Genomic DNA, 23,683 nt, shown 5'->3' with positions numbered 1-23,683 from the left:
GCTCTGTGGTTAGTGCTCAGAAGAAAGTGAACACAGGGAGTCTGTGAAAAGGGATTTGAAAAACTTCAGCCTTGAGTCAGGAGCTCAGGATCAGAATAGAAGGCTAAGGATTTGGTGGCCTGGCAATGCGCCCCAAGGAATCTTTGTTCCAAGGCACAGTGACATCACACACTCTAAGCATCCAGAAACCTCAGCTCTCTCAAGCCGGGATCTCTGACAGCAGATGTGTCCTCAGAGCGGCATCCCATTTGGTAGCATACCCCTGCTGATTTCCCTAGCCTCAACAAACATAGACTATCCGGTGCCTTCCATGCACCTAACCGTTGTGGGCCAACAGGTCAAGGTGCTTCCAGCCTCTCTTCTGGTTTGCAGAACCAGAGGCTGAGTTTCCTGCACACTAGCCTCTCAGGAGGGACATACTGCAGTTCCATGTCTGGTCACCAGGAGGCTCCATCCCTCATCTCTGGGTCTGGCTGCTCAGGTCCTTGCTCTCTGCTCCAGATTACTTCCTCTCTACTGGGGGTGCAGACGGCTGGAGGAGGAGCTCTTCTGGAGTCCTCTGCGTGGACCCTCTGTCCCCTCCCAGAGGGCAAGAATGTGTCAGGGACCTCAGTTTCTCCTCACACTCCCAGTCAAACACCCCCAAGACTCTTGATCCAAGGTGGTCCTGCCAGTGGTTTGACTTTTGGCCCAGTTCCTTTTTCTATCTCACTAATGTTTGGGCCCCAAACCTGAGAGGGGCTTAACCCAGGGGAGAGGAGTAGGTGTAATGAGGAACTGTGGACATTCCTGTGCCCTTGAGTTGTTACCCCACCCCCACTCCCCTTAAAGGAGCAAAGAGCAGCATTCTGGGCCAGAGTGGAACTTGGCTTTTAGGGAGGTGTCAATGGCAGTTTCTGATCTAAGCCTACAGGAAAGTAATTGGTCCCCACAAAGGCTGAGCTGTCCCGACAGTCCCTTTCACCTGACCCCAGAGATACCAGGCTCTACCCTCTGATCTGCATGTATTATCTGGTATGAATGCCAATGGCTGGTGCAAAGTACGGTGTTGTTACCTCCTGGGGCACAGTCTGGGGCAGGCATACTCAGCCTGCCTGTGGCAGCGGGGACCAGCAACTTGGGGTGCATTAGGAAAGGCAGCATCTAGCACAGGGTTTTTGCTACAAGCACATCAGTAGGCAGAGAGTCAGGGGTGTGCAAAGAGCACGCTTACTGTGTGCACATACCTGTAGTCATAGTTACACAGTTACACATACACAAACAGAGAGAGAGAGAGTGAGAGAGAGCACATTGGGGAACCTGACAGGGCTGGTTCATGCCACAGAGCACAGGGTGAGGCTTCGTGCCTGGGCAGCCAAGAAACCCACCCTTCCTTGCCTCACGGGCTCCTCCCAGTTGGCCTGGCTCCAAAGCATGTCTCAATGTTTTGTCTCTTCCCAAACCTTTGATAGAACCTGGCCTTAAGTTCCTGAGGCAAATCTCAGTCTGACAGTAGACTATTAACCTAGGGCTTTGACAGACTGGGGTCTCCACCCTGCCCTAGAGAGGTGGGAGACCAGCCCCAATTCTGACTCAAAGCAAACATGGGACACAGAGGGCTGCTAGGAGGTGGGGGTGGGGCTCCCAACACACCTAAGCCTGTGGCCCTCTGGCAAAGGGCAGAGGACCCATGCAGACAACTCCAGAAGGTCAGCAGCCCCGTTCTGCTTCCGGTGCCCTGAGACATTTCCATGAGGATGGACTAGAGCTCAGACTGATACCCACACTTATCTGGGGAGAACTGAGCCTCTGCTTGGCAAGGAGAAGATGGGCTTTAGCAATGGGGGAACTCTGTAAAGGGTCCTTTGTTGAGACCTGATTCTTTATGGATGCCCACAGTCCACATGACCGGATATGGCTATAAGCTTGAGTAAGCCCCGGGGCCTCTCCTTGATTGGCAGCTCCCACACAAGACATGTGACCATGTGCCAGGCACTAACTACTTTAGATACTGTAGTCATTTAACCTTCACATCGGCCCTGCGAGACTGCACTGTCTCCATCCCCATGCCCCAGGGAGGCACGGCGCAGGACGTCTAAGGACTCGCTATAGTCACAAAGCAAGGAGGGAGACGGAACTAAACCGAAGGAGTCTGCCAGCATCCAGACTCTCATTTCCAGGGCACTGTTTGCAGTGATAACAAGGACAAATTTACCATGCCAAATGCTGTATCAGGATTTGTTAGACCTTCTCAGAAAAGCTTGGAGGTAGAGCTCTAGAAACGGAGCCCTGGAGGGCTTAGGACGCTAGGACATAAGGGGCCAGAGTTTGACAGCTGTGACTTCACAGGAGACCCCGTTCCACTTGCCTTGGGGCTTTCTCTTTTCTAGGATCAGTCTTGCTTCAACAGAGTGCAACTAGTTACTGCCCAGGAAGGACTCCACACTAGAATCCGACCTGTATACCATGGTGTTCTCATTCCTACCAGAAGGGAAGCTATTATGTGGGAGGCAGGACAGACGTACATGGGCAAAGGGGAGGTCTTCTTCAAATAGTTTGACCCAGGCTGAGGGTAGAGGCCCAGGACCTTCTCAGGGAATGTCTGGTGTGAACAAACCCACAGCAGCTGTGTGGGCATGCCTCTCTCTGCAGCTGGAGATGGCAGGATGTTCCTCCCTCCTGGTTAGGAACGACCAGGGCAGGACGCCACCTGCTACCACCCTGCCTGTCTTAGAGTTCTCAGGAGGCCAGTTGTGCCTTGTCCCCACTGGTCCCAGGGCCCCAAGCCCGGCGGTGTGTCTGATTCTCACACACAGGGCAGATCTGTACTCAGAACTTCTGGGGCTAAAGTGTCATTCTGAAGGAGGGGCCAGGTTAAACGTTAGCCACAATGGCCCCCCGCGAAGTGAGTCACACCCCCCACAGGGCTCTGGGCTGGGCAGCCATGGGGGCAGTTTTGTTCCAGGTGGGTGACCAAGCTGCTGAAGTCTTGGGACAGGTCTCTGAAACCCGTGCAGATGACAGCTTCCTCTCCTGACTCCCTCAGGGTTCTCTTTCCTCAAAATGTTTGCCAGTCTGTGGGGCCTGCACACAGAGAGGGGCAGGGATTCCTTATTCCCAGGATGTATGCCCAAGCAGACCCCGAGACCGAGGCAGACAGGATGGACTCTGGTGACCCCGTGCCATTGGCACAGAGTGTTACAGTCAATGTGCAGAAGCATTCAGAAGGAAAGCGACTTCTCAAGGTTGCATGGGACTAGCACAGAGCTCCCCTGACTCCCGTCTGCTTGGAAAACTGGGTGAAAGTGTTGGTTTTTCCAACCAGAGGATGAGATTGGGGAGTCTGTCCATCTCAGGACCCCGCTTGACTCCAGTGCCGGCAAGTGGCCTCCCTCACTGCTGGGGCCAGTACAGGATTGGCCAGCCTGGTTCTTTGCTTTGGGTTCAGAAGTATGCCTCCCCTGGGTGACAGGCAGGTGTTTCAGCTTTGAGCCCCTGGGGGTAAGGTTGTGTGAATGTCACGGCTGCTTAGAGAGAAGGTCAACCAGGTTATGTGGTACACCGTGGGGAGCCGGCTGCCACTGGTTAGTGGGGTACACACACACTGTGTGGTCTGGTGCCAATGGTCTCCTGAGGATGTCCTCCCAAATGGATATTTGTGATCCTAGCTCATCGGCTGTGTTCTGCTGAGGAGCCACTACCATAGATGCTTGGGGATCCCAGAGCTAATGCAGAAAAGGGGAAAGGGCTGTGGGTCTTCCAAAGTATGCATATCTCCAAGTTGTTATTTTAGTATTAAGATAGCCCCTGGGTGCTAATTGTTTTCTAATGTCTTCTAAGACAAGGTCTCCTTGTAGACTGGGCTGACCTTGAACTCAGATCCTCCCAAGGCACTCACGGACCACTCTGTCTTCTAATGTTCTTTCTTCTTCTTCTTCTTCTTCTTCTTCTTCTTCTTCTTCTTCTTCTTCTTCTTCTTCTTCTTCTTCTTCTTCTTCTTCTTCTTCTTCTTCTTCTTCTCCTCCTCCTCCTCCTCCTCCTCCTCCTCCTCCTCCTCCTCCTCCTCCTCCTAATGTTCTTAAGTCACAAATTAAGACACTGGCAACACCACTTCAATAACCAAAAGTCAGGGACCACTGGTCTGGGGTCCTTGGGATGTGGTTGTTGTTCATTTTTATCCCGCTTCTCCAACAGTGCCAAAGGCACAGAGGCTGCTCAGTGGAGATGGAAAATGGGGCCAGAACTGAAATGTCACGGTGTAGAGATCAGCTGATCGGGGCTGGGGATCCCCCAGATTTCCATTCTAGCATTCCTGGAAAAGATGCCCTATAAGTCTTGTGTTTGGGGGATTCCAGAGCCTGGATGTCTGTTGTGAAGTATCTCAGAACCTCAAGGAAGTGAAAAAGAGGGGTGACCTCTTGACTTATCTTTGGCTGTGAAATGACAGAAAACCCCTGTCCTCTGTCAGGGGCTTCCCACTCACAGCAGGCTTTGCCTTGATGGGTTTTCCTTGTAGGAAGTGATCATCACATGCTGACATTTTAAACATTGTGTAAATAAAGAATTACAAAGTGAGCACCCCTCTATGCACTACTTACTCATTTTTTATGGTGCTGTGGCTTGAACTCTTGGGCATGCAGGCAAGATCTCAGTCCCTGAACTATGCCCTCATCTCCCAACCATTCAGTTTCAGGTCTAGGATATTGTGAAATACCTTTGAAACCCTTGAGCCCTTCCCTCACCATAACGCCTTCCTCTCCATAAAGGTAAATAAGCATGAAATTGAATTTTGTGTTTACAGGGGTCTTCCTTCTCCAGGATCTTGCTTTCCATAATTTCAGTTATCTGTGGTAACTTTGACCCAAAAATACTGAATGGGAAAAAAATTCCAGAAACAAGTAATTCATCCATTTAAAATCGCACATTATTCTGAGTAGTGTAATGAACTCTTATGCCGTCCTGTCTAGAACCTGAATTCTCTTGTCCTGTGTGTCCTGGTATAGCTTCTGATTGCTAGCCGTGTGGCCACCTCTGTTCCCAGATAAGCTGTGTGATATCATAGGTCTTGCCTTTAAGTCTTCCCTATTTTCTTAATGGCTCCGAAGCACAAAGGTCTTATATCTGGCAATTTTATCACAGTGTGTGATTACAATTGTCCCTACATCCCTCCCCCCGCCACACCCCTGTTTTCTGTATTTCAGAGTAGCCTGGAACTCACTATGTAGCTTAGGCTGGACTCTAGCCTCTACCTCTGCCTCACAAGTGCTGGAATTATAGGATGAACACTCCCTGCCCCCACTTGCTCTATTTCATTAGAGTTTTGTTTTGTTTTGTTTTGCTGTTGTTGTTGTTGGTGGTGGTGGTTTTTGTTTGTTTTTTGTTTGATTGCTTTTTTTTTTTTGCTTGCTTGCTTTTTTTCTGTGCAAGTGATGAATCCAGGGCTTTATAATTGCTAAACATATGTTTTCCCATCGAGCACCACTGCCAGCCCTTTATTCTTAGCCATTCTTTGTAATCTCCTACTGTGTCTATGTTATAGATCAAGCTTTCTCTTAAGCATGTATAGGAAAAAGATCACATACAGGGTTGGCACTCTCTGTGATTTCAGCCATTCCTTAAGTCTTAGATCCTCTGAGGATAGGGGACTGCTATACAATCCTCTGACTGTCTTTGTACATGTGTCTATGAACCCCTAATCTGTACACTGCTGAGGCTCGCGTCTTCCTGTAAGCTTTGGATGAATGCATTCATTTTGCCTTTTCTCTTTCAACACCGGGTCAAAAATTCATCCCTCAGCAGTGTGTTCATTTTCGCTGCCAAGAAAAGATGAGATGATGGAGATACCATCCTTCCTTCATTCCTTTCCATGCTTCTGTGTCCCAGTAGCACGGCTCTGAACAGTCACGGGCCTCTCCTCTGGTGTTCATGTCCAAGAGTCTTTTCTATCTAGGAATGCAGTCGTTGGAGAACAAGAACATAATCACCTTTGCCAGCTGTGCCACTTACACTCCCTTTGCAAGCCTGAGAGCTACAGAGGCACCATACCCTGGCTTTACCTGATCCCAGAGGTTAGGGGTCTAGATGCCTGGAATCCCCTCGATCTCAGCTTCCTCACGACCAAGACTACAAATGTCACCTTCAATGGTAGAGATTTTCTTAAATAAAGTTAATGTACTTCTCCAAACTGCTCTTAAGCACCCAGTGTGCTCAGCAAAGTTAAGGGGACACTGAGGGGAGATTTGTTTTCAAGATGTTTGGGAAGTCAGGAAGACATGGGCATAGATACCAACTCTGTGTTCTTTTCTCTTTACCACTCACTCCCTGTACTTGGGTTATGGGGGACACAATGCCACGCCATCTCCTAAGCTCCTACACCAACATCCAAAGATCTCCTGGGCCGCTCTTCCTAAGACTTTAAATTCAAATGGGTATTGGGGGCAGCAGACCATCTGACAATGCCGAGAGAGCTCCCCAAACCGAGAATTAATTATCAGGTTAAAATATCAAGAAACCCTCTGTGGTCTATAGCCAACTTCCTCCCTAAGCCCTCTGGAATTCCTGGTCCTCTGAATCCCTGGCTCGACTCATCAGCTCTGGCAATCACTTCTGACAGCTTTCCCTGCTAACCCCCACCTCCTGCACAATGTTAACTTTGACTAAATCCCCCTTCGTTTCTTTTGTAGATTACAAAAAATAGCCCCCTGGCTCATGCCTTTAATCCCAGCGCTTCCAGGCTTTAGGAGGCAAAGACAGGTGGATCTCTGGAGGCAATTACGCCATCTCTGACTTCTCATTCTGTGGGTTGGGTAGAACCCATCCTTCTTCCAGCAGGGCCTGCAGTAGCTGTTGGTTCCGTTTCTGATCTCTCAGGGAAAGTAAAATTCCCATCCAGGTACCTGATCCTGGCTTGACCTGATCAGTCAGGAGGTAGATTCCCGCGTGGAAAGCAGCTAGTGCTGCACCCACCCAAATGGGTGCCCACAGGTGGTGTCCGAGTTGCCTTAAGTTGGTGCAATATTAGTTTCAGTTATCTATGGCCCTCATTCTTCCTGGAGGAGCAAAACTGCTTCTATGGTCCAGTTAAGCCCTGCCCCTTAGCCTACGGTGGGGTATCAGAGAGCAGGGTCCGTGCCTTTGGTGCATATATTTTTAAAGCTGTGTGCACTCCCTCCCTGTTGGCGGGTTTGAGCCTCATCCCCTGTTGGGAGAGGCTAGCTTTCTAGGGGATGTTTCTCATGAGTGTCTGCTCATCTCACCAGAGTCAGAGAAAGTTTCTGACTCCTGGGGTGTTCTCTAGGAGTCCCCACTTCCTCACAGCTGCCGGCACTCTACACCCGAGATTACGGTACCTGCTCTAACTTTTCTGTTCAGCTTTCAGCTATTGGGTTTCTGCGGACTAAGTCGATTTCCAGGCAGCGAGCTCAGCCTGACCCCGATCTTTGGGTCCCGCCCCCTGCCCCACTCCCTGGCACTCCGGACCGCGACTCGGAGAGAAGACGCGGTCCGGCGCCAAGCTGGTCCAACTGGTTCTGAACAGGAAGTCTCCCGCCCTCGCCCCCAGCAGCAGTGCAACCCCGCGCTAGCCCCGGCTTCGGTGCAACCCGCAGTTCGGTGGACAGTCCCGCAGAGCGGCCGCGCTGGAGACCCGCCCCGGCGGAGCTCAGCGAGGCTTTGTCTAGGGCGCCCACACCCCTGAGGCAGCTTCTGGGGCCGGCGAATGGGAGCGCGGCGGCGCGGGGCAGAGCCGGGCTGAGATAAGCGGCCATGTGACCCTACCTGGCGCGGGGGAGGGGCCGCAGGTGAGCGGCGAAGCGCGGAGCTCGGCACGCGGCGGCCGCGGGGCTCGGCAGCATGTCGATCAGCAGAAAGAACTGGTCCGCGCTGTCCAGGTGAGAGTGGTCCACCGAGGCTGGGTGGACCGGGGCTGGGGTGTAGTCTCGTTTCTTCGGATCTCCTCTCCGGGACATAGGCCTGCTACCTTGGCGGAGCGGGACCCTGGTCATGTTGCTTTTCGTGGGGATAGACTTGCGACCAAACTCCCGACTCCTTAGGTGACAGGGAGGGTGGTCTCCCTGCTCCGCAGCTTCCTGTCCCCTTAGGTCGTAAAGAATAGGCTAGAAGAAGGCTGGTCCGCAGCCTGGACAGCCCGGGGTGCCACTGTCTGTGAGGGCAAAGGAACATTTTACGGGGCTGGGAAGGTCCAAGAGTTACCCTAAGCCTTATTCTTGAGTGGACCCCCAGTCTCTGCTCCTCTCTAAAGAGTTTTATAGTAGGCCTAGGGAGTGTCCTTTAGCCCCATCTAATGGAGTCAACAGAGCCGGAATCTGTGACTAGGGTCACCGAAAGCAGCCCCCCCCCCCATCCTAAGAGAGGCTCAGATTCTCAGCTCGCATTTGGGGTGACGTCTACGCTGGGAGCAAGATAGTTGCTATCCCTCTCCGTGCTGCACCTAAGTTTGTGATCTGGTCCCAATGGGTCAGAAACTGTATATGCTATGCCTGCCTGCTGGACAGCCTATCAGGGTCAGAGCAGCTTGGGAGGGGTGGGAACCTAAGAGGCAGCCCCTCTCTTTGTGCCTCCTCTTGGAGCTGCCCCCTCCCTCTCCAGAACCGTTGAAATGAGCATCTTTCCTCCCACGTCCTTCCACTGAGTCCCTAACTTGGAATGCATCCTTTGTCCTAAGGGAGCAGAGGCCCACACTGGAGCCCTGCTCTTCCTATTTCTTAGGCTCCAGTCAGGGTAAAGTTGGCCTCTTGTCTTCTCTCAAGTGGACTTTAGGTCTTCAGGCCTACTATGGGGTCAGAGCTATCTTGTAGGTGCAGCCTAGCAACACTCTAGCAGCAAGGGTACCATAACCTTGCTTATCAAGGCATCTCTCACACATTTCCACCACCTAAAGACTGCTGCCCCTTGGGGTCTCCCTAAGGGCTTCAGAGGGTTTCGCTTTTTTCTTTCTTTCTTTCTTTCTTTCTTTCTTTCTTTCTTTCTTTCTTCCTTCCTTCCTTCCTTCCTTCCTTCCTTCCTTTCTTTCCTTTTTTTCCTTTTCTGTCTCAGTCTCTCACAGAATCTCATCCATGTGACCTCCTCAGACCCTTCGGACCCTGCTCTGAGGTATGGGTGCCCTCAGTGTTAGTACAGAGAGGCCCATGGTATATAGAGAAGGGGAAAGGTAAGCCCGAAGGAGGGTGAGATCCACTGCTCTGGAGAGGGAACCCAGGCTACCTCAGAGGTCAGACACACCCCAGGGAAGGTATGTGCCGAGGGTGGAGCTGGTGCGGGGGCAAGGCCATGGACTCTGCCTGTGGGTCAGTGTGCGCGGGGTTGGTGCAGGAGTGTCTTTGTTTCTGGGTGTGGGCTCGTTAGTGCCTATGAATGCATGTTCAGATACAAGAAGTGCAGCTTCTGTGTGGGTGAGCATGTTTATGGCCTGTGTAGAGATGAGATGCCTATGTGGGCAGCTGAGTTTGCTCCCAGTAAGTTCCATCTAAATGGTTGCTGCAGATGTTAGAACTGCATATTAGGTTATAAATACAAAACAGGGCTCACTTCCTAAAAGTGTCCAGACTGCTGAGGGTGTTTGTGATTTTATTCTATTTACTTAATTTTTTTTTGTTTAAAAGCCTCTCTCTCTCTCTCTCTCTCTCTCTCTCTCTCTCTCTCTCTCTCTCTCTGTGTGTGTGTGTGTGTGTGTGTGTGTGTGTGTGTGTGTGTGTATTTGGCTGGGGGACTAGGAGTTTTAATGGAAATGAGGTCTGGCCGTAGCTTGTCCGCTGCTCAATTGGACATAGACTTTTGTGGCTGCAGGGGTGGGGCTGAGTTCCCGTGGGATGTCCAGGCTAAGTGATAGTGAAGCCTTGGGGAACCAGTCCTGCCACCGGAAGACCTAGTCTGGCCTCCCTGCCCAGTCCCAGCCTTCATGGAACCCCGTGGGCAGAGGCCGCTGCTGCCAGCAGGCTCCCTGATGAGACACCTGGAACGGAGGACCGCTCCTGTTCTCTCTGAATGAGCAACAAGCCCCAGCGGGCTGCAGGAAAGGGCTGTGAGTCACCAGCAACCGAGCCTCCCAGGCTGGGGAGGCCTGTGCTGAGGGTGTGACAAGGGTGGCCTTAACTAGAACCAAGGCGAAGATGTGAGCCTGTATTCGCTGTTCTTAGCCATGAGGCTCAGGAGCTGCAGACCTGGGGTAGGGCAGTGGAGAGCTGCTTGCCCTGGTCAGTCTTGTCCTTTCCTCCAGTGCTGACCTGGTGACCAGTGAGGATCTGCCAGCCTGTCTGTGGGGGGTGAGGGGTGGATCCGAGAGCACGGGGACTAAGTGGCCAGTGGTTAATCATTTCCTTGCCTGGCCCTTAAACAGCCCTCTCACCTCCCGTGCTTCTCTGGATTCTCCTGATACCTTTCTTTAGACTGTCTGGGGGCAGAAGGGACCTCAGACCATCCGCAAGAGCTCGTCAGCATGTGGAGGGGGAGCCTGAGGCCCGCCTGGTCAGGAGCTGAAGGTTGGCCCAAAGTCACAGCCATCCTGAGGGCCCGTCCATTGTTCTCCCCTCCCCAGGCCCAGCTCTTTGAGCCTCAGGGTTCACTAAGTGCTTCTGGGGCATCTTCACAAACCCTCTAGCTACTTAAATCAGAGCAGCTGAGCCTTCATCTGCCCTGTAATTGGCTTCTCTGTGACCCCTAGGGAAAGTGGGTTCTCTACTCGAAGTGTAACAGGGCAGTGATGTCTTTAGCCATCCATGAAAAAGGGTGGAGTTGATGAATTGGGAGTAAGGATGGATAGCAGCCTCACCTGGAGGTGCAGAGAGGGACGTATGTTCCCCCCAGGGAAGGCCAGGAGGTGGAGGGGAGTGAACAGCGAGCTGCTTGGCTGGGCTGCAGGGTCAGCTGCCAAGTCTCTGGGCTGTACGGCCAGCAGGTTCCACAGAGGGTCTGGCTCTAGGGCTCCATAGTTGCTGACTTTCCCCAAACTGCAGTTCTTGCAACTGCACCCTGAGCTTGGCTACCCCTGCTCCTGCTCAGGCCTCCTTTTCCTTCTGAATGCTCAGTTGTTAGGCTCCGATTTGGACCAGCACTTGCAGGGCATCTTTTCTGGTCCATGAGGGCATGAAGCTTTGAGACGGCGACTTAACTGGAAGGTCTCGGTTCCTTCTTTTTAGTAACCAAGCCCCGTTCAGAAAGTTATGAACTCTCCAAGCCTCAGGCTTCTCTGAGTCGAGTTGGGTAGCACCACCTTGCTCATAGCCATGTATGGATTAGCATCAGTGGTATTTGTAAAGTGCTAAGACCACCCTCCTTCATTCTTTCACTTATTGATTTGTTTTTCACCATATTTGAATTTCAAGCCCTGTTTTAAGCTCCCAAAATAATTGATTTATTTCTGGGGTTCCAGTAATTGTACCTGCTAAGGAAGCTGACCTTTGGCCTTCCTTCTCTTCCATTTAAGTCTATTTTTTTCCTTTACAGGCCAATAATCTTTGCTTATAGGAGATAACATTCTTCTCCTGGGGTGGGGTGAGGTAATGAAAGGACTCATGTTTTGCTGGGTGTCAGGAGGTTTCTGAGTAGCAGGTGTTGGTGACTACATCACCCTTCTTGCATGTTGGGGGTCTGGGCATAAAGCTTGAACACACTAAAGGACACCTGGCCCCGACTTCTGCAGATAGCTCTGTCCCAAGCTCGTCATGAGTCATGTTTGAGGAGACCTGGTTCAGGCTGATGACACAACCACACAGGGCCCCAGAGGGGGGCAAACAAACCCCCTGCTTCCCTAAGGACAGTGAGCAGTCTATGGGAACGGTGTTGCTCATGGTCAAGGAATCCTGGAGGCTCCAACCCAGCCCTGCTGAGTGTGGGTTGGGGAGTGTTAACTTTCTTCTGGATATGGACCTTCTCTGGAGTGTAGAAGTTGTCCCCAAGCTAGGAATGGGGTAGGTGCATGCAGAGTGAGAGAAGGGACAGTGTCCCTATTTGCAGGGCCAGCCAAATTGGTGGAGGAGAGGTGGAACACCATAAGAGACTCAGAAGAGACCGTAGGTTTGTGTGCAGTGTGGGGGTGAATGAAGAATAAGTCTGTAAACATTCAGCGATGTGAAGGCCCAGGTCACACACCTGCTTAAGACCCATGGTCAAGGCCATAAAGAAAACCCCAGCCTTTTTCCGTTTGCACTGAGGCAGGATACAACTGTGACTCAGATGAGCAGAGGAACTGAGGTTGCCCTCACAATGGTGGCATTTTGATATTCCAGAAGGTTCTCTTCTAAGGTAGCTCCTTTCCTTGAGGCAATGAGCAGACACCCCCTTCCCTATTCAGAGAGATGGGGCAGATTGCCTTCAGGGGTCCCCGACTGCCTCCCTCTGTGCATTCTTCTGCATCAAGGCGGAAGTCGGAGACTTCTCAGGAAGAGAAGAGTCCTGGATTCTGCCAGGGACAGTTGCATTTGTTCCTCTGCACTTGTGGGCACTGGCAGTGTGCTGGTCTGCATGTCAGATGCCCTCTACACTCATGGGCACTGGCAGTGTGCTGGTCTGCATGTCAGATGCCCTCTATACTCATGGGCACTGGCAGTGTGCTAGTCTCCATGTCAGATGCCCTCTGCACTCGTGGGCACTGGCTGTGTGCTGCTCTCCATGTCAGATGCCAGAGGTCTTCCAATCTGCTGTTCCGTCCTTGCTCCTGCCCAGCTCCTCTGCTGGCTGCCCCTAGCCTATCCTCTTCCTCTGAGCCCCAGTTCTCACACTGAGGCTTTGTACTCACAACCCCCCTCTGGGACCCTGTGCCACCAGACATGACCCTGCTGGCTCCTTCTCTTGAACCAGGTCTGTACACCCAAGCATTTCTCTCATTCCAGGCGAGTCTAATTGTTTTGTCCTGGGTTTGCTTCCTTGCTTGTTGTTTGACTCGTCTAACCTCCATGAAGGGAGATGTGTTATTTTCTTGCCTGTTGGACTTTAGCTCCTAGAATCATGCCTAACCTGTCGGCCCTCAAAAAGCACTGGGTTAGTGATTGTTGGCTGTATAGATAGGATGCTCAGCCCGGGAGAGCAATCCTTTTCTAAAGTGAAAAGGGGAAGGTAGTGACTTGCCCAAGAGCACCAGAACTAGACCAGGTCCTGAGGCCGACACATACCAGAGACCCACACATACGTTTCGGATGCGGTGCAGTGTGTACAGAGTGTAAGTTTTGTAGCAGGGCTAGTGAGGAAGTAGACATAATGAGAGGGACAGGGCCCCCCTCCCTGTCTAAGGTTTTGATTTTTGTCTCTTGCTGACACCCAGGAGTTTTGTCTTTTGAGTTTTTTGTTGTTGCTGTTGTTTTTTAACATTACTAACAAACCAGTTTAAAAAGACTTGTACACCCCGTTCTGGGAAATTCATAGGTGAAATAGGTAAACATGGCTAGCATATTATACCTTAAAAGCAACCTCATTGTAACATATGTAGAAGTAAGAATGTTTTTTATCTCTGTTCTTTTCTTCAGCTGCAAGCCAACACACCTGCCTTTCAAAAGCTCTGTCCAAAGGACAGAAGGAAGAGGACTATGCCAAGGCATACTTTCCTTAATACCCAAACTTAGTTACAGAGTAAGGGTGCCATTCATTAGAGCCATTAAGTGTTTCTTTGTCGTTTGTCTGGTGGATGGAGAGAAAGTGGGCAGGGGGTGGACAATAGGTGGGTTTCTGGTAGAGTAGATGGATAAAGATGGTGAGAGGGACAAGTACACGGGTTGGTTGGATTGCCAGATGCCTGGCTGGCTGCATGAATGAATTAGTGGGAGGCTGTTCGGCTGCCTGAAAGTGTCTAGTTAGCCCCACAAATGCGAGGTCACAGGAGTGGGAACCAGACATAGAGTATGTGGTGTTCCCTTGCTGCTCCCGGCAGGTAGAACATGGCTTTAAAAGTTGAGGGAGGGCCCTGAGAAATGGAAGGATGTAGTGGTTTTCTCTTGGTCTCATTTGTGAGTTACCCTTACCCCTACCACCAGAGGCCAAGGGCTTTTGTGCAGAGTGAACAACTTTGAGGCAATTCCTCAGTTATTGTCTGTCAAGAACTCAGAAGAGTAAGGACCTTGACGAGGTCACCTTTTTCCTTCCGACAACCATGCCACCTTCCCTGTTCCCATCATCCACAGACCTTCTACTCCCACAGGAAAATCCAACACGGGAGCATTGGTGTCCCAAGGGGCTATTTGGTAATGCTGGAGGATGTCTTTGGTTGTCCTAAATGGACACTGCTGCTATTGACATCTAGTGGTGTTGCTTGGTACCCTTGCAAGGCAGCTCCTTACAAAGAATTATCTGGCCGAAATGTCAGTAATGCCAACCAGGAGACACTCTGGTCTAACTAGATCCATGCAAGTTGTTTTTTTTTTAAAAAAATATTTATTTATTTACTTATTATGTATACAATATTCTGTCTGCAGACTAGAAGAGGGCACCAGACCTCATTACAGATGGTTGTGAGCCACCATGTGGTTGCCGGGAATTGAGCTCAGGACCTTTGGAAGAGCAGGCAATGCTCTTAACTGCTGAGCCATCTCTCCAGCCCCCCCCCCCCACATTCTTGTAAGTTGTAAAGAAAGGAACTGCTTTGAAAGATTAAATTTTCTAGTAGTCACCTTAAAGAAGTAAAAGGGAAAAAAATTAAATAATGTATCTTATTTGCTTTAATACATCCCATAGTGATCATTTCAATATGGAGTCAACATATACTTTTTATCTTTCTTTCTTCTTTTGATACAGACTCTCACTGTGTAGCTCAGAGTAGCTCAAGCCTTCTAGCTAGCTGGAACTGCAGGCCGTCACAGAGAGTTACACTGTTGCAGTGAGAAATTTTTCCACTTTGTTCTTCATCCTGGGTCTTTGAAATCTGGTGTGCATTTGTACTTACAACATCTCTGCCCCTGCCATCTGCACTGCAGTGCCCCAGGGCCGCTGGCCACAGGGTTGCCTGGAGGCAATTGTCTTCTCCAAGCCTGTGGGAGTCTGGGTAGGGAAGGTGTTTCCTGGTCTCTGGGCTGTGCTGATGCCTGCCTTCTTCCCCTAGCCTAGCCAGGCAACGGACTTTGGAGGATGAAGAGGAACAGGAGCGAGAACGCAGGCGGAGGCACCGCAACCTGAGTTCAACCACAGACGATGAATCTCCAAAAGTCACCCAGAATGGAGCTCAGAGATCTGTGGAGAGGTACGTGGTTGGGTTAGGATCTGAACATCATTTCTCCGTTCTGAGTGGAAGCAGGGGGCCTACCTGCCCCAGAAGACTATGTGAAATCTGTTTGGCCTGCTAGAGATTTTGTCCAGGAATAAGGTTGATGGCAGGAAGATGAAATTTAAGTTCCTTGCCATCCTCAACCCACGCATGGTCCCTACCCTCGTCATCACACTCATGGAGCTGTTTGGTGAGCCTGTTCATGAGCCCTACTCTGTTGGACATTTTATTTGTGTATGTGGTTCCCTCCATCCTCATGATGTCTGAGAGGTCACTGTTCATAACTTGTTTCATAAGAGGAGAGACTCAGGAAACATGCTTAGATAACTTGTCAAGGGCCTGTACCTAGTTGAGTGTGGCCATAGTATTATCCAGCTTTGTCAAATGTCCCTTAAACAGTCTACCTCCCCAGACTCTGACCGTCTCTATTCCAAGGGGGAACAAAAGGGAACCAATCTTGACATCTAGGTTGGGGATTATGAGGGAAAGGAAGAGAAGGACCCAGAACTTCCTGAATGTTGCCTGTGTGCTAGGACTTTGCTCTCATGGGATGGCTCTCGTTTCACCGCCTAACAAGCTCAGTTTACAGGTTTGGAAAGCTCAGACAGTAAGTTAACTTGCCTGAAATCACACGGAAAGCAGGGTGACAGGAGGCGTAGACTCCTTTGGCGAGAGACTAGGACCTCTGAGTTTCGCACAATTATTTTATGTTGCTCTTGTTCCTTTACATCTCCGAGTGGAGGAAGACCAGGCTGTGTTCCGTGAACTGATCCAAACCCAGGGCTGACACCACGTTTCACACATACCCTATGGAGGACAGGATAATAGAATGGGGCCTCAGAAGCCCTGGCTTTCCTTCTAGTTCCCTACCAGTTACTTCCCATGGCCTCCTCTAGGTTCTGATGGACAGGGCCTGAACTCACTCCTTTGAGCCCTCCTGGCCAATACTGCTCCAGGCCTAGAACCTATAATGCAGTTGCTTGATCACTGTTCGTGGTTGTGGATGAACAGGGAACCATTCTCTGTACACTGCACAGGCATCTGTGATTTTCACTAGAGCCCTGGGGTGCTTTGCCAAATGACCCTTTGGAAGGCAGTACACAGAATGCAGAAGAATGGTTATTTTTGAAATAGTGGTGGTGGGACAAGGAGAGCAGGGTCTGACTTATTTGCTTCCTCCTTGGTGGCCCTGGAGGCATCTCACTGAGTCAGCTACACCCAGGGTCACCCTCACTCTGGACGTCATCTGATTCTGTCCACCTTGTCTCCCTGTGTCTGTTGATTCAGGCTGCCCAGTGTGGAGGAAGCAGAGGTCCCCAGGCCATCAACCCCAGCCTCCAGAGACGAAGAGGAAGACATCCAGGCCATCCTGAGGACTCGGAAGGAACGGCGACAAAGGCGGCAGGTGATAGAGGCTGTCCAGGCTCCAGTGCAGGAGAGGCTAGAGGAGGAAAAGGTCAGCCCAGGCCCCGAGCAGACCTCGACACAGCCCCTTGTGCCTAAGAAGAAAGTGGAGCCTCTGCCCCGCCGGAGACTGAGCCGGGAGCAGCGAGGCCCTTGGGCTCAGGAAGAAGAGCCCCTAAAGGGAAGAGAGCTTGGGGGAGGGGCAAAGGAGCTTCCAGAGGAGGCAGAGGTCCAGCAGAAGACCTTGGTCTCTGAGAAAGCGCCTGGCCCAGAGAAGACTCCAGTGCCTGCCAAGAGACTGGCTTCAGAGAAAGCCTGCCCCTCAGAGAAGGGGGCAGCCGCAGAGAAAGCATCCCCGACTGAGAAGAAGCACAGCCCAGAGAAGTTGGTTCCAGAAAGAACAAATGTGTCAGACAAGTCGCCCGTCCCCGAGAAGACACTCCCGTCTCTGAAGACAGCAGCACCAGAGAAAAGGTCTGCTCCAGTTCTAGACAAAGCCGTGGTCTCTGAGAAGATGCAAGAGAGGAGGCTGGTGTCAGAGAAAGCATCCATCTTCGAGAAGTCACTAGTCTCAGAGACAAAGCTGACTCCAAAGAAGGCAACGGCCTCAGAGCAGCCCCCAGCCCCTGGAGGAAGCCAGGGCACCACAAGGGAGGCCAGAGGGAGGGCTGTCCCTGGGAAGAGCCCACCTTCCTCTGCAGAGCAGGGTACAACAGACCCTCCGACTAAAGCTTCTCGCTTCCCACCCATCACACTCCAGGTTGGCATTGCCCCTTTCTCCTTTGCCCTCCTTGGCAGTCCTGAGGCCTGTATCTCCCTTGTTTCCCCCTCTCCTCCCCTGTCGGGCTGGCCTTGGCAGTTTTTTCTCTCCTAGCAAGTCAGAATTCTTAACTACTGTCTGAATAGGGCATTGAGTCAGAGGCAGGTTGTTGGAACCAAAAGGGGCCGTGTGCAGAGTACCGGGGGTCTCCAACCACATTCTCATCCAGGTCCTAGACTTCAGCCCCCAAAGCCATTTATGTCTGTTCAGAGCCAGGGTAACTTTGTTCCCTGTCCACTACAGAGCCCGCCAAGGAAACAGGCACCCATCAAGCACGGGAATCTCGGGCTAGATAGCAAGCTCTTAGACAACCTCGGATCTTTCCAAAACTAAAGTTCTGTCTGGTGGTCGGGCTACATGAGACCGTGCCATCACTGTATAGCAGGGGCGGGGGAGTGAGACATCTCTAGCTTCCGGGATGAGCCAAATCACCTGAGGGCCCCCTGGAAGTTTTGGCTTGGGGGCTTCTTGGGCTTAGGAGCACCTTACCCTTTTACGGAGGAAGGTGAGTTCTCGTCTGACGCCTTTGCTCCACTCAGGTGAAAATTCCCAGCAAGGATGAAGAGGCAGACATACTCTCACCGACTCTGCTCACCTACAGCAGCTCCCTCAAACGCTCCAGCCCCAGGACCATCTCCTTTCGGGTAAGGGCAAGGTGGGTGGAGCCTAGTCATCAGTCCCCTGCAGAGCAGGCGAAGGAAACCAGGACCCATTAAGTTAGGTTACACAGCAGGAAGTCTCTTTAGACAGACAGGAGCTTTGACTTTCCACGGTGCCCAACGCAGAGACACGAGTCATTTTAAATAAAGGAGAGCAGGCTGGAGACCTAGAAAACGTGTGTGTGTGTGTGTGTGTGTGTGTGTGTGTGTGTGTGTGTGTGTGTGTGTGAGAGAGAGAGAGAGAGAGAGAGAGAGATACACACACGAGCAGTTCCACCTAGTGGATAAGATCAGGACTGCAGGAAGATGAACTTGCCAGAGCCAATTGGCCCGTCTTGGCTCTCTTGTTTCTTCCTTAGGAGGAGGAAAGGACAGAGAGCAGCAGGTTTCTCTGCCCCTTCCTTGCTTCCATGTGATGAGATTGGAAAGTCTCATCTGTTTCAGGGCTTAGTCTTGGTCCTTTTGTTTACTGGGTCATCTGCTCATCCATTGGTTGAATGTGCCTTGTGTCTTGATGCATGCCAGGCCCTGGGGAAGAGGCCATATGCCTGAGGTTGACCAGTACCCTCAAGGCTCTTAATTAGTGGAGAGGCAGATAGGAACACAGGTCGTAGCAGGTACCTTGACTGGGGTGGGATGGTAGTGGAAGGGCTTTGAACCCACACAGAAGGGTGAAGTCAGGTACTTCCAGACTAAGACTTTTAATGAAGGCTTGGCACTTTGAGGGGGGGCTTATTCTCAGGAAGAAGATGCATCCTGGGAGCTAGACTCCTCCCTGGGGAGGGGACATGGACTTGCCTAAGACCCTCACTTACCTTCTCATTTCAGATGAGCCCCAGGAAAGACAACTCAGAAACAACCTTAACCCGCAGGTGAGCTGCCTGGAGGCCTGACTCTTGTTTCTGGTTATGTGTTTACCTCTTCTCACCTGCCATCAGTGTACCAGGCTATGCCACAGCATACATTAGGGAAGGTGCAGATTTTGCCTGGGACTCTAGATCTGATGGGGCGACAGGATTGATAGGAGGTCCTGGGGTCGGTTGAGATGACTCTGGGAGGCAGTACTGTGACAGCTCGTGTGCTGTCGGGGAGAACTTGTCCTGTGGTCCCCGGGAGAGTTGCCTGGAGGAGACGCAGCTTTGATGGGTCTCTGAAGAGGAAGGAGGCTTTGGTCTATCTCTTTGGGGTGAGAAAGGGTAAGAGAGCTTTCCAGAAGGGAGACTATAGTTAGGACAAAGAAGGAAAAGACTTGGCTGTGGCAGGCCCAGAGCAGTGGCCGGGAGCCTGCATGCTTAGTAACTATCCTTGTATCACCGAGCCAAGAAGATGGAGGATGGAACATTGCATGGGGGAGGGGGACGGGGACAAAAATAAGATCTAAACGTTAGTGCTGGTGTTAAAAGTTTCTCCCACCTGTGCCGTACTTACCTATCTGTTAAACCTTTAATAAGGGCTTATGTCCCTAGGTCCAGGGCTGGGAGAGGGGACGGAGCAAGAGGAGAACAAAGACAAAACAGTGGCTAACCTCAAGTGACTCACTTGAGACCATTAAACCTATAGCCACCCAGGCAGGCAGATACAGGGTGAGCCGGGTATGGCGGGGAAGCACAGGGACTCTCGTGACCTCCCAGCCTGTGAGAATTGAGGTGAGTGGAAGGGACGGGGTGTGAGAGGAGGAGGCAGGAAGGGAACAGTGGGAAGCTCATCTGATCCTCAAATGCCCCTTGGAGTAGACAGGCTGTTCCTCAGGGGTGTGGAAGTTCCTCGAGTCTGTAAACTTCATCCTGACCAAGTCATTGCAATTCTCTCTGCAACAGAGGTGTCTTCATCAGTCCCTGTCCTCCCTCTTGGCCCGCAGGATGGGATATTAGGGGTTGTTCTTCAAACCCTGGGGAGGCAGGCTTGGCTTCCCTGGGGTGGGGCAGAGTCTAGGCTGGTTCATCTCAAATCTGTCTTTCCATCCTACAGCGCCAGTGTGAGGCTGCCAGCTAGCACGGTGAAGCTGGGAGAGAAACTGGAGAGATACCACACAGCCATACAGGTAGGAGCAGAGGATTCCTCTGGAGCCCGTGCCAGGGTGGAGGGCGCTATTTGTGAACATTACAGCTATGGCTCAGCCTCTCTCATCTCTGATTTACAGAGATCCGAATCTGTCAGGGCTCCAGGCTCCTCCCGTACTGAGGTTCTTGTGACTCCTGCCGGTGTAGCCAGCAAGCGCCACCTCTTTGAGAAGGAGCTGGCAGGCCAGAACCGCACAGAACCAACCATCAGAAAGGTGAGGGCCAGGTCCCAACTGCTGGGGCTCTAGGCTGACATCCTTGGAGCCTGGGCCTCAGCCTCGGCAGTGTTAGAAACTGTATTGTTCTGATTGAGTCTTCTTAACTGGGTGCAGACCTCCCCAGGGTGGGACCTGTCCCAGCTACACATAGCTTGTGCTAAGTGGACGTTGTGGTAGAGAGATTCTCGTCCCCATTCTGGGGCCTCTGAAAGAGCCTTAGTGTTGTTCGGGACTCCAAACCTTAAGGTGGGAGTTTTCTTTCTAGGAGAATCTGCGACTGTCAGGGGTTGTGACATCAAGACTTAATCTGTGGATCAGCAAGACCCAGGATTCTGGAGACCAGGGCGCTCAGGTACCCTTCCCCACATATCAGGTCGGAGGAGGGATAGGTCCGACAGCAATGGGTCATTTCAGAAGTGGAGCTGGTGGCAAGGGGTATAGGGTAGAAACCCAACCTGTGGGTGAGAGCTGAGGAGAGGGGTGGGTCTGAGTCCTTGTCCCTTCAGGAAGAACAAAGACATTAAGAAGGGGCAGGTGGGGGTCCCAAGTCCCTCTTTACCTCTGAGTTCTCGGTCTCTACTCTGATCAGGAGGTACAGAAAGAGGCATCCGTCACCAGGAGGGCTCAATGGGGAAACAAATCGGCCATGTCCTTGGATGCCGAGGTGAGTGGGGCAGAAGGCACCCAGCCCTGAGATATGGAAGCCCCCCCAACCTATCCAAATGCACAACTCTAACTGGGTTGCCATTGAGTGGTCTGGGTACCCAGGTTCTACCCCCCTGTGTGTGCTTTAAATGACTTTCCCATGAGAGTAATAGGAGCCCTGTTCTGGCTTGGCTGAGCCGTAGCTTAGCAAAGCCTGCCCCATCTAACTGTAAGGTTTGGGGTACTTACCCAGTGTGGATGGGTGGAGGCTTGGTTGGCCAAAGGTTATCTTGTTCAGAGGTGCCCTCCCACTATAGTCCCATGAACCCCTTTTCCTTGTTCTAATTGGCCTTTGTCCCACAGGTGTGAAAGTCCTGCCAGGACAGACCTGCAGACGTGTACCCCAAGGACCTTTCTTCATGCCAGGCCCTGGCCTGCGGCACTCCTGACCCTTGCCATCCGCATTCCCTTTCTGTCTCTCAGCCAGGGTGGTCAGGGTCCCTGGGGGCCAGGAACATGAATGTCACCCTCCGGCCCCTCCCCAGCCCTGCCTGGTCGGGGGCAGATGTGCACTGACACTTTCTCCAGATGCAGGCACTCTCTACCCTGAGCCCAGAGGGACCCAGAACACAGCCTGGCACACCAGCCACCGAGTCTCCATGTCCTGTCGAGAGACGGCCCCTTTCTCCTGCTCACTGCCAGTATCAGGCTGGGGTGTTTTGCCAACTCCAAAGTTATCTGTCTTACCTGCTCCCAGCGGGTACTCTGTGTGCCTGTGACCTTCCCGCACCAAGTCCTAGGCTTTGTCACTGCTCTCTGAGGCTTTTTCAAGCCAGACTGGAAAGGAGTCACCAGGCATTGACCACGTACTGCATTTCCCGCTTTGCAGTGTCCCCCGCCTCCCCCTCGCCCTGATCCGGAGCCCGGTGCCTTTTTGTATTACCACTAGTCTTAATGTTCAGAAAAATCTTTTCTCAGGAAGGATCTGATAAACTCATTCATTCTCAGGCATAAGTGACTGGTAATGCTGATGGGTCTGTCCTGAAAGGTTTTGTGTTCCTTCTGGGTCAGCTGTAGGGAGAGGGGGTCACTGGCTTTGGTGAAAAGAACTCTGTTCCTATCTTCTGTCATATTAAGGTGGTAGGCTTGTCATCAGTGGTCCTAACTTGGTGATTTAATAGTTCGGACCTGGGCGCTGGAGAGTTAGCTCTGAGTTAAGAGCCCTGGCTACTCTTCCAGAGAAATCTAGGTTCAAGTCTCCGGCACCTATGTATTGACTTACAAATGTCCGGAACTCCAGTTCCAGGGGATCTGTGGGCCTTGCATGCACACGGTGCATGGTTCTACATGCAAGCAAAGCGCACACAAAATAAAAACGTTTGAGAGTACAGAATGGCCGCATATCTTCACCCCATCTCTACCACCAGGCTTCCTCTTCCCAGGTCAGTACAATGGCCTCTTATGTGTGTGTGTAGAATGCTGAGCCACCCCCAAACACACAGCAAACCAAGAAAGGCAGCCCAGTGCCCTGCAGCTCCGTTGTGGCTGGAGTCTGTAGGTGGTCTGGAGTCGTTACAGCGCTTACTCCCAGTGGATTGCTTTGGTTTCACCTAGAACCAACTTGAGGGAGAGCAGGTGCAAAGGCAGCCTGGGGCAATCGCCCAGCTTCAGAACATGGCTAATAAGTCTCTGCGCCCCTAGTTCATGGGGCAGAGGCAACCAGTCCCACTTGTCTTTGTGTCTTGGGTGAATGCCCCTACCTTGGGTCCTACGGTCCAGAGGACAGAGCCCCTCAGATCCTGTATGTGCTCATTTAGGAGTACCCAGAGCTGGCTTACCTCTGGGAGTCGCCTGCAGCTGCTCTCACACTTTTGCTGGGCTAGGTGGGGGGAGGAGGGGAATGACACTGAAGACACCCTGAAGACCTGCCTGGAACACCTTGTACATCCTGCCAAGGACTTGATCTCTAATTGAGGGTGAGGGTTGTTGGGAATCTGGGCAAGGAGAGGTGGTGACTGTGTGCCACCTAGACAATGGAAGCAACTGCTGTAACTGCTCTGGTTCTGCTGGGCACCCTGACTCTGACCTCATGCTCCTCCCTTCTCTGAATCCCAAGAGTTCAAGCAGGTGATCTCACATGACTTTGGGATGTTCATGTTGCAGATTTGGGGTGGTGCCTTGGCAGGTGAACTTTCGTAGCTGGAAGAGCTGTCCTACAGACCCTTAGGAGAGGCTCATGGGTGCTCCCCTCAGACAGAGGAAGGGATGTTCATCAGATGCAGGCTCAAAGTGGTATGATCTCTGCCTGAATCCCCTCTTTGGGGGTGCCCATTGTGAGCAGGCCGCTGGGGAGCGTGTGGCAGCAGCTCCACTTCTCAGCTCCTTCTGCCGCCGGCTTTGCTCTGGAAGGAGCTGATGAACAAGGGTGTGAAGGTGGCTAGGGTTAGAGGGTTGTGTGTGTGTGTGTGTGTCTGTGGTGACATCTGTGTGTGTGAGGTGACGTCTGAGTGGTGTGTATGTGTGCATGTATGGTATATGTGTGTGTGCGTATGTGTGTGCGTGTGAGGTGACATCTGAATGGTGTGCATGTGTGCGCACGTGCGTGTGTGAGAGGTGACATCTGTGTGTGTGCGCGAGCGCGTGTGCGTGTGTGTGTGTGTGGGTGTGTGAGTGTGTCTGAGGTGACATCTGAGTGC

The 23,683-nt window shown here is 51.9% G+C and overlaps 1 protein-coding gene across 2 annotated transcripts; it reads left to right on the top strand.

Moving 5' to 3' along the window:
- Nucleotides 1-7,541: 7,541 nt before the first annotated feature.
- On the top strand, nucleotides 7,542-22,380 carry Lad1 (ladinin 1). 2 transcript variants are annotated; one of them, XM_048430889.3, is made up of 10 exons: nucleotides 7,542-7,868; nucleotides 15,020-15,157; nucleotides 16,469-17,345; nucleotides 17,945-18,049; nucleotides 18,893-18,936; nucleotides 20,033-20,105; nucleotides 20,205-20,339; nucleotides 20,608-20,694; nucleotides 20,932-21,006; nucleotides 21,351-22,380. In XM_048430889.3, exons 1-10 carry the CDS (start codon nucleotides 7,831-7,833, stop codon nucleotides 21,354-21,356), a joined length of 1,578 nt encoding a protein of 525 aa, XP_048286846.2. In that variant the 5' UTR covers nucleotides 7,542-7,830; the 3' UTR covers nucleotides 21,357-22,380. The 2 variants fall into 2 exon arrangements, with proteins under 2 accessions (XP_048286846.2, XP_087762607.1); XM_087906481.1 differs by lacking the exon at nucleotides 7,542-7,868 and adding an exon at nucleotides 14,397-14,538.
- Nucleotides 22,381-23,683: the final 1,303 nt, after the last annotated feature.

This window comes from Myodes glareolus, chromosome 5, assembly GCF_982192425.1.
Source record: "Myodes glareolus chromosome 5, mMyoGla1.1, whole genome shotgun sequence".
NCBI classification, from domain to species: domain Eukaryota; kingdom Metazoa; phylum Chordata; class Mammalia; order Rodentia; family Cricetidae; genus Myodes; species Myodes glareolus.
Note: the sequence above shows the minus strand (reverse complement) of the source record. Positions and strands in the feature narration are given on the sequence as shown.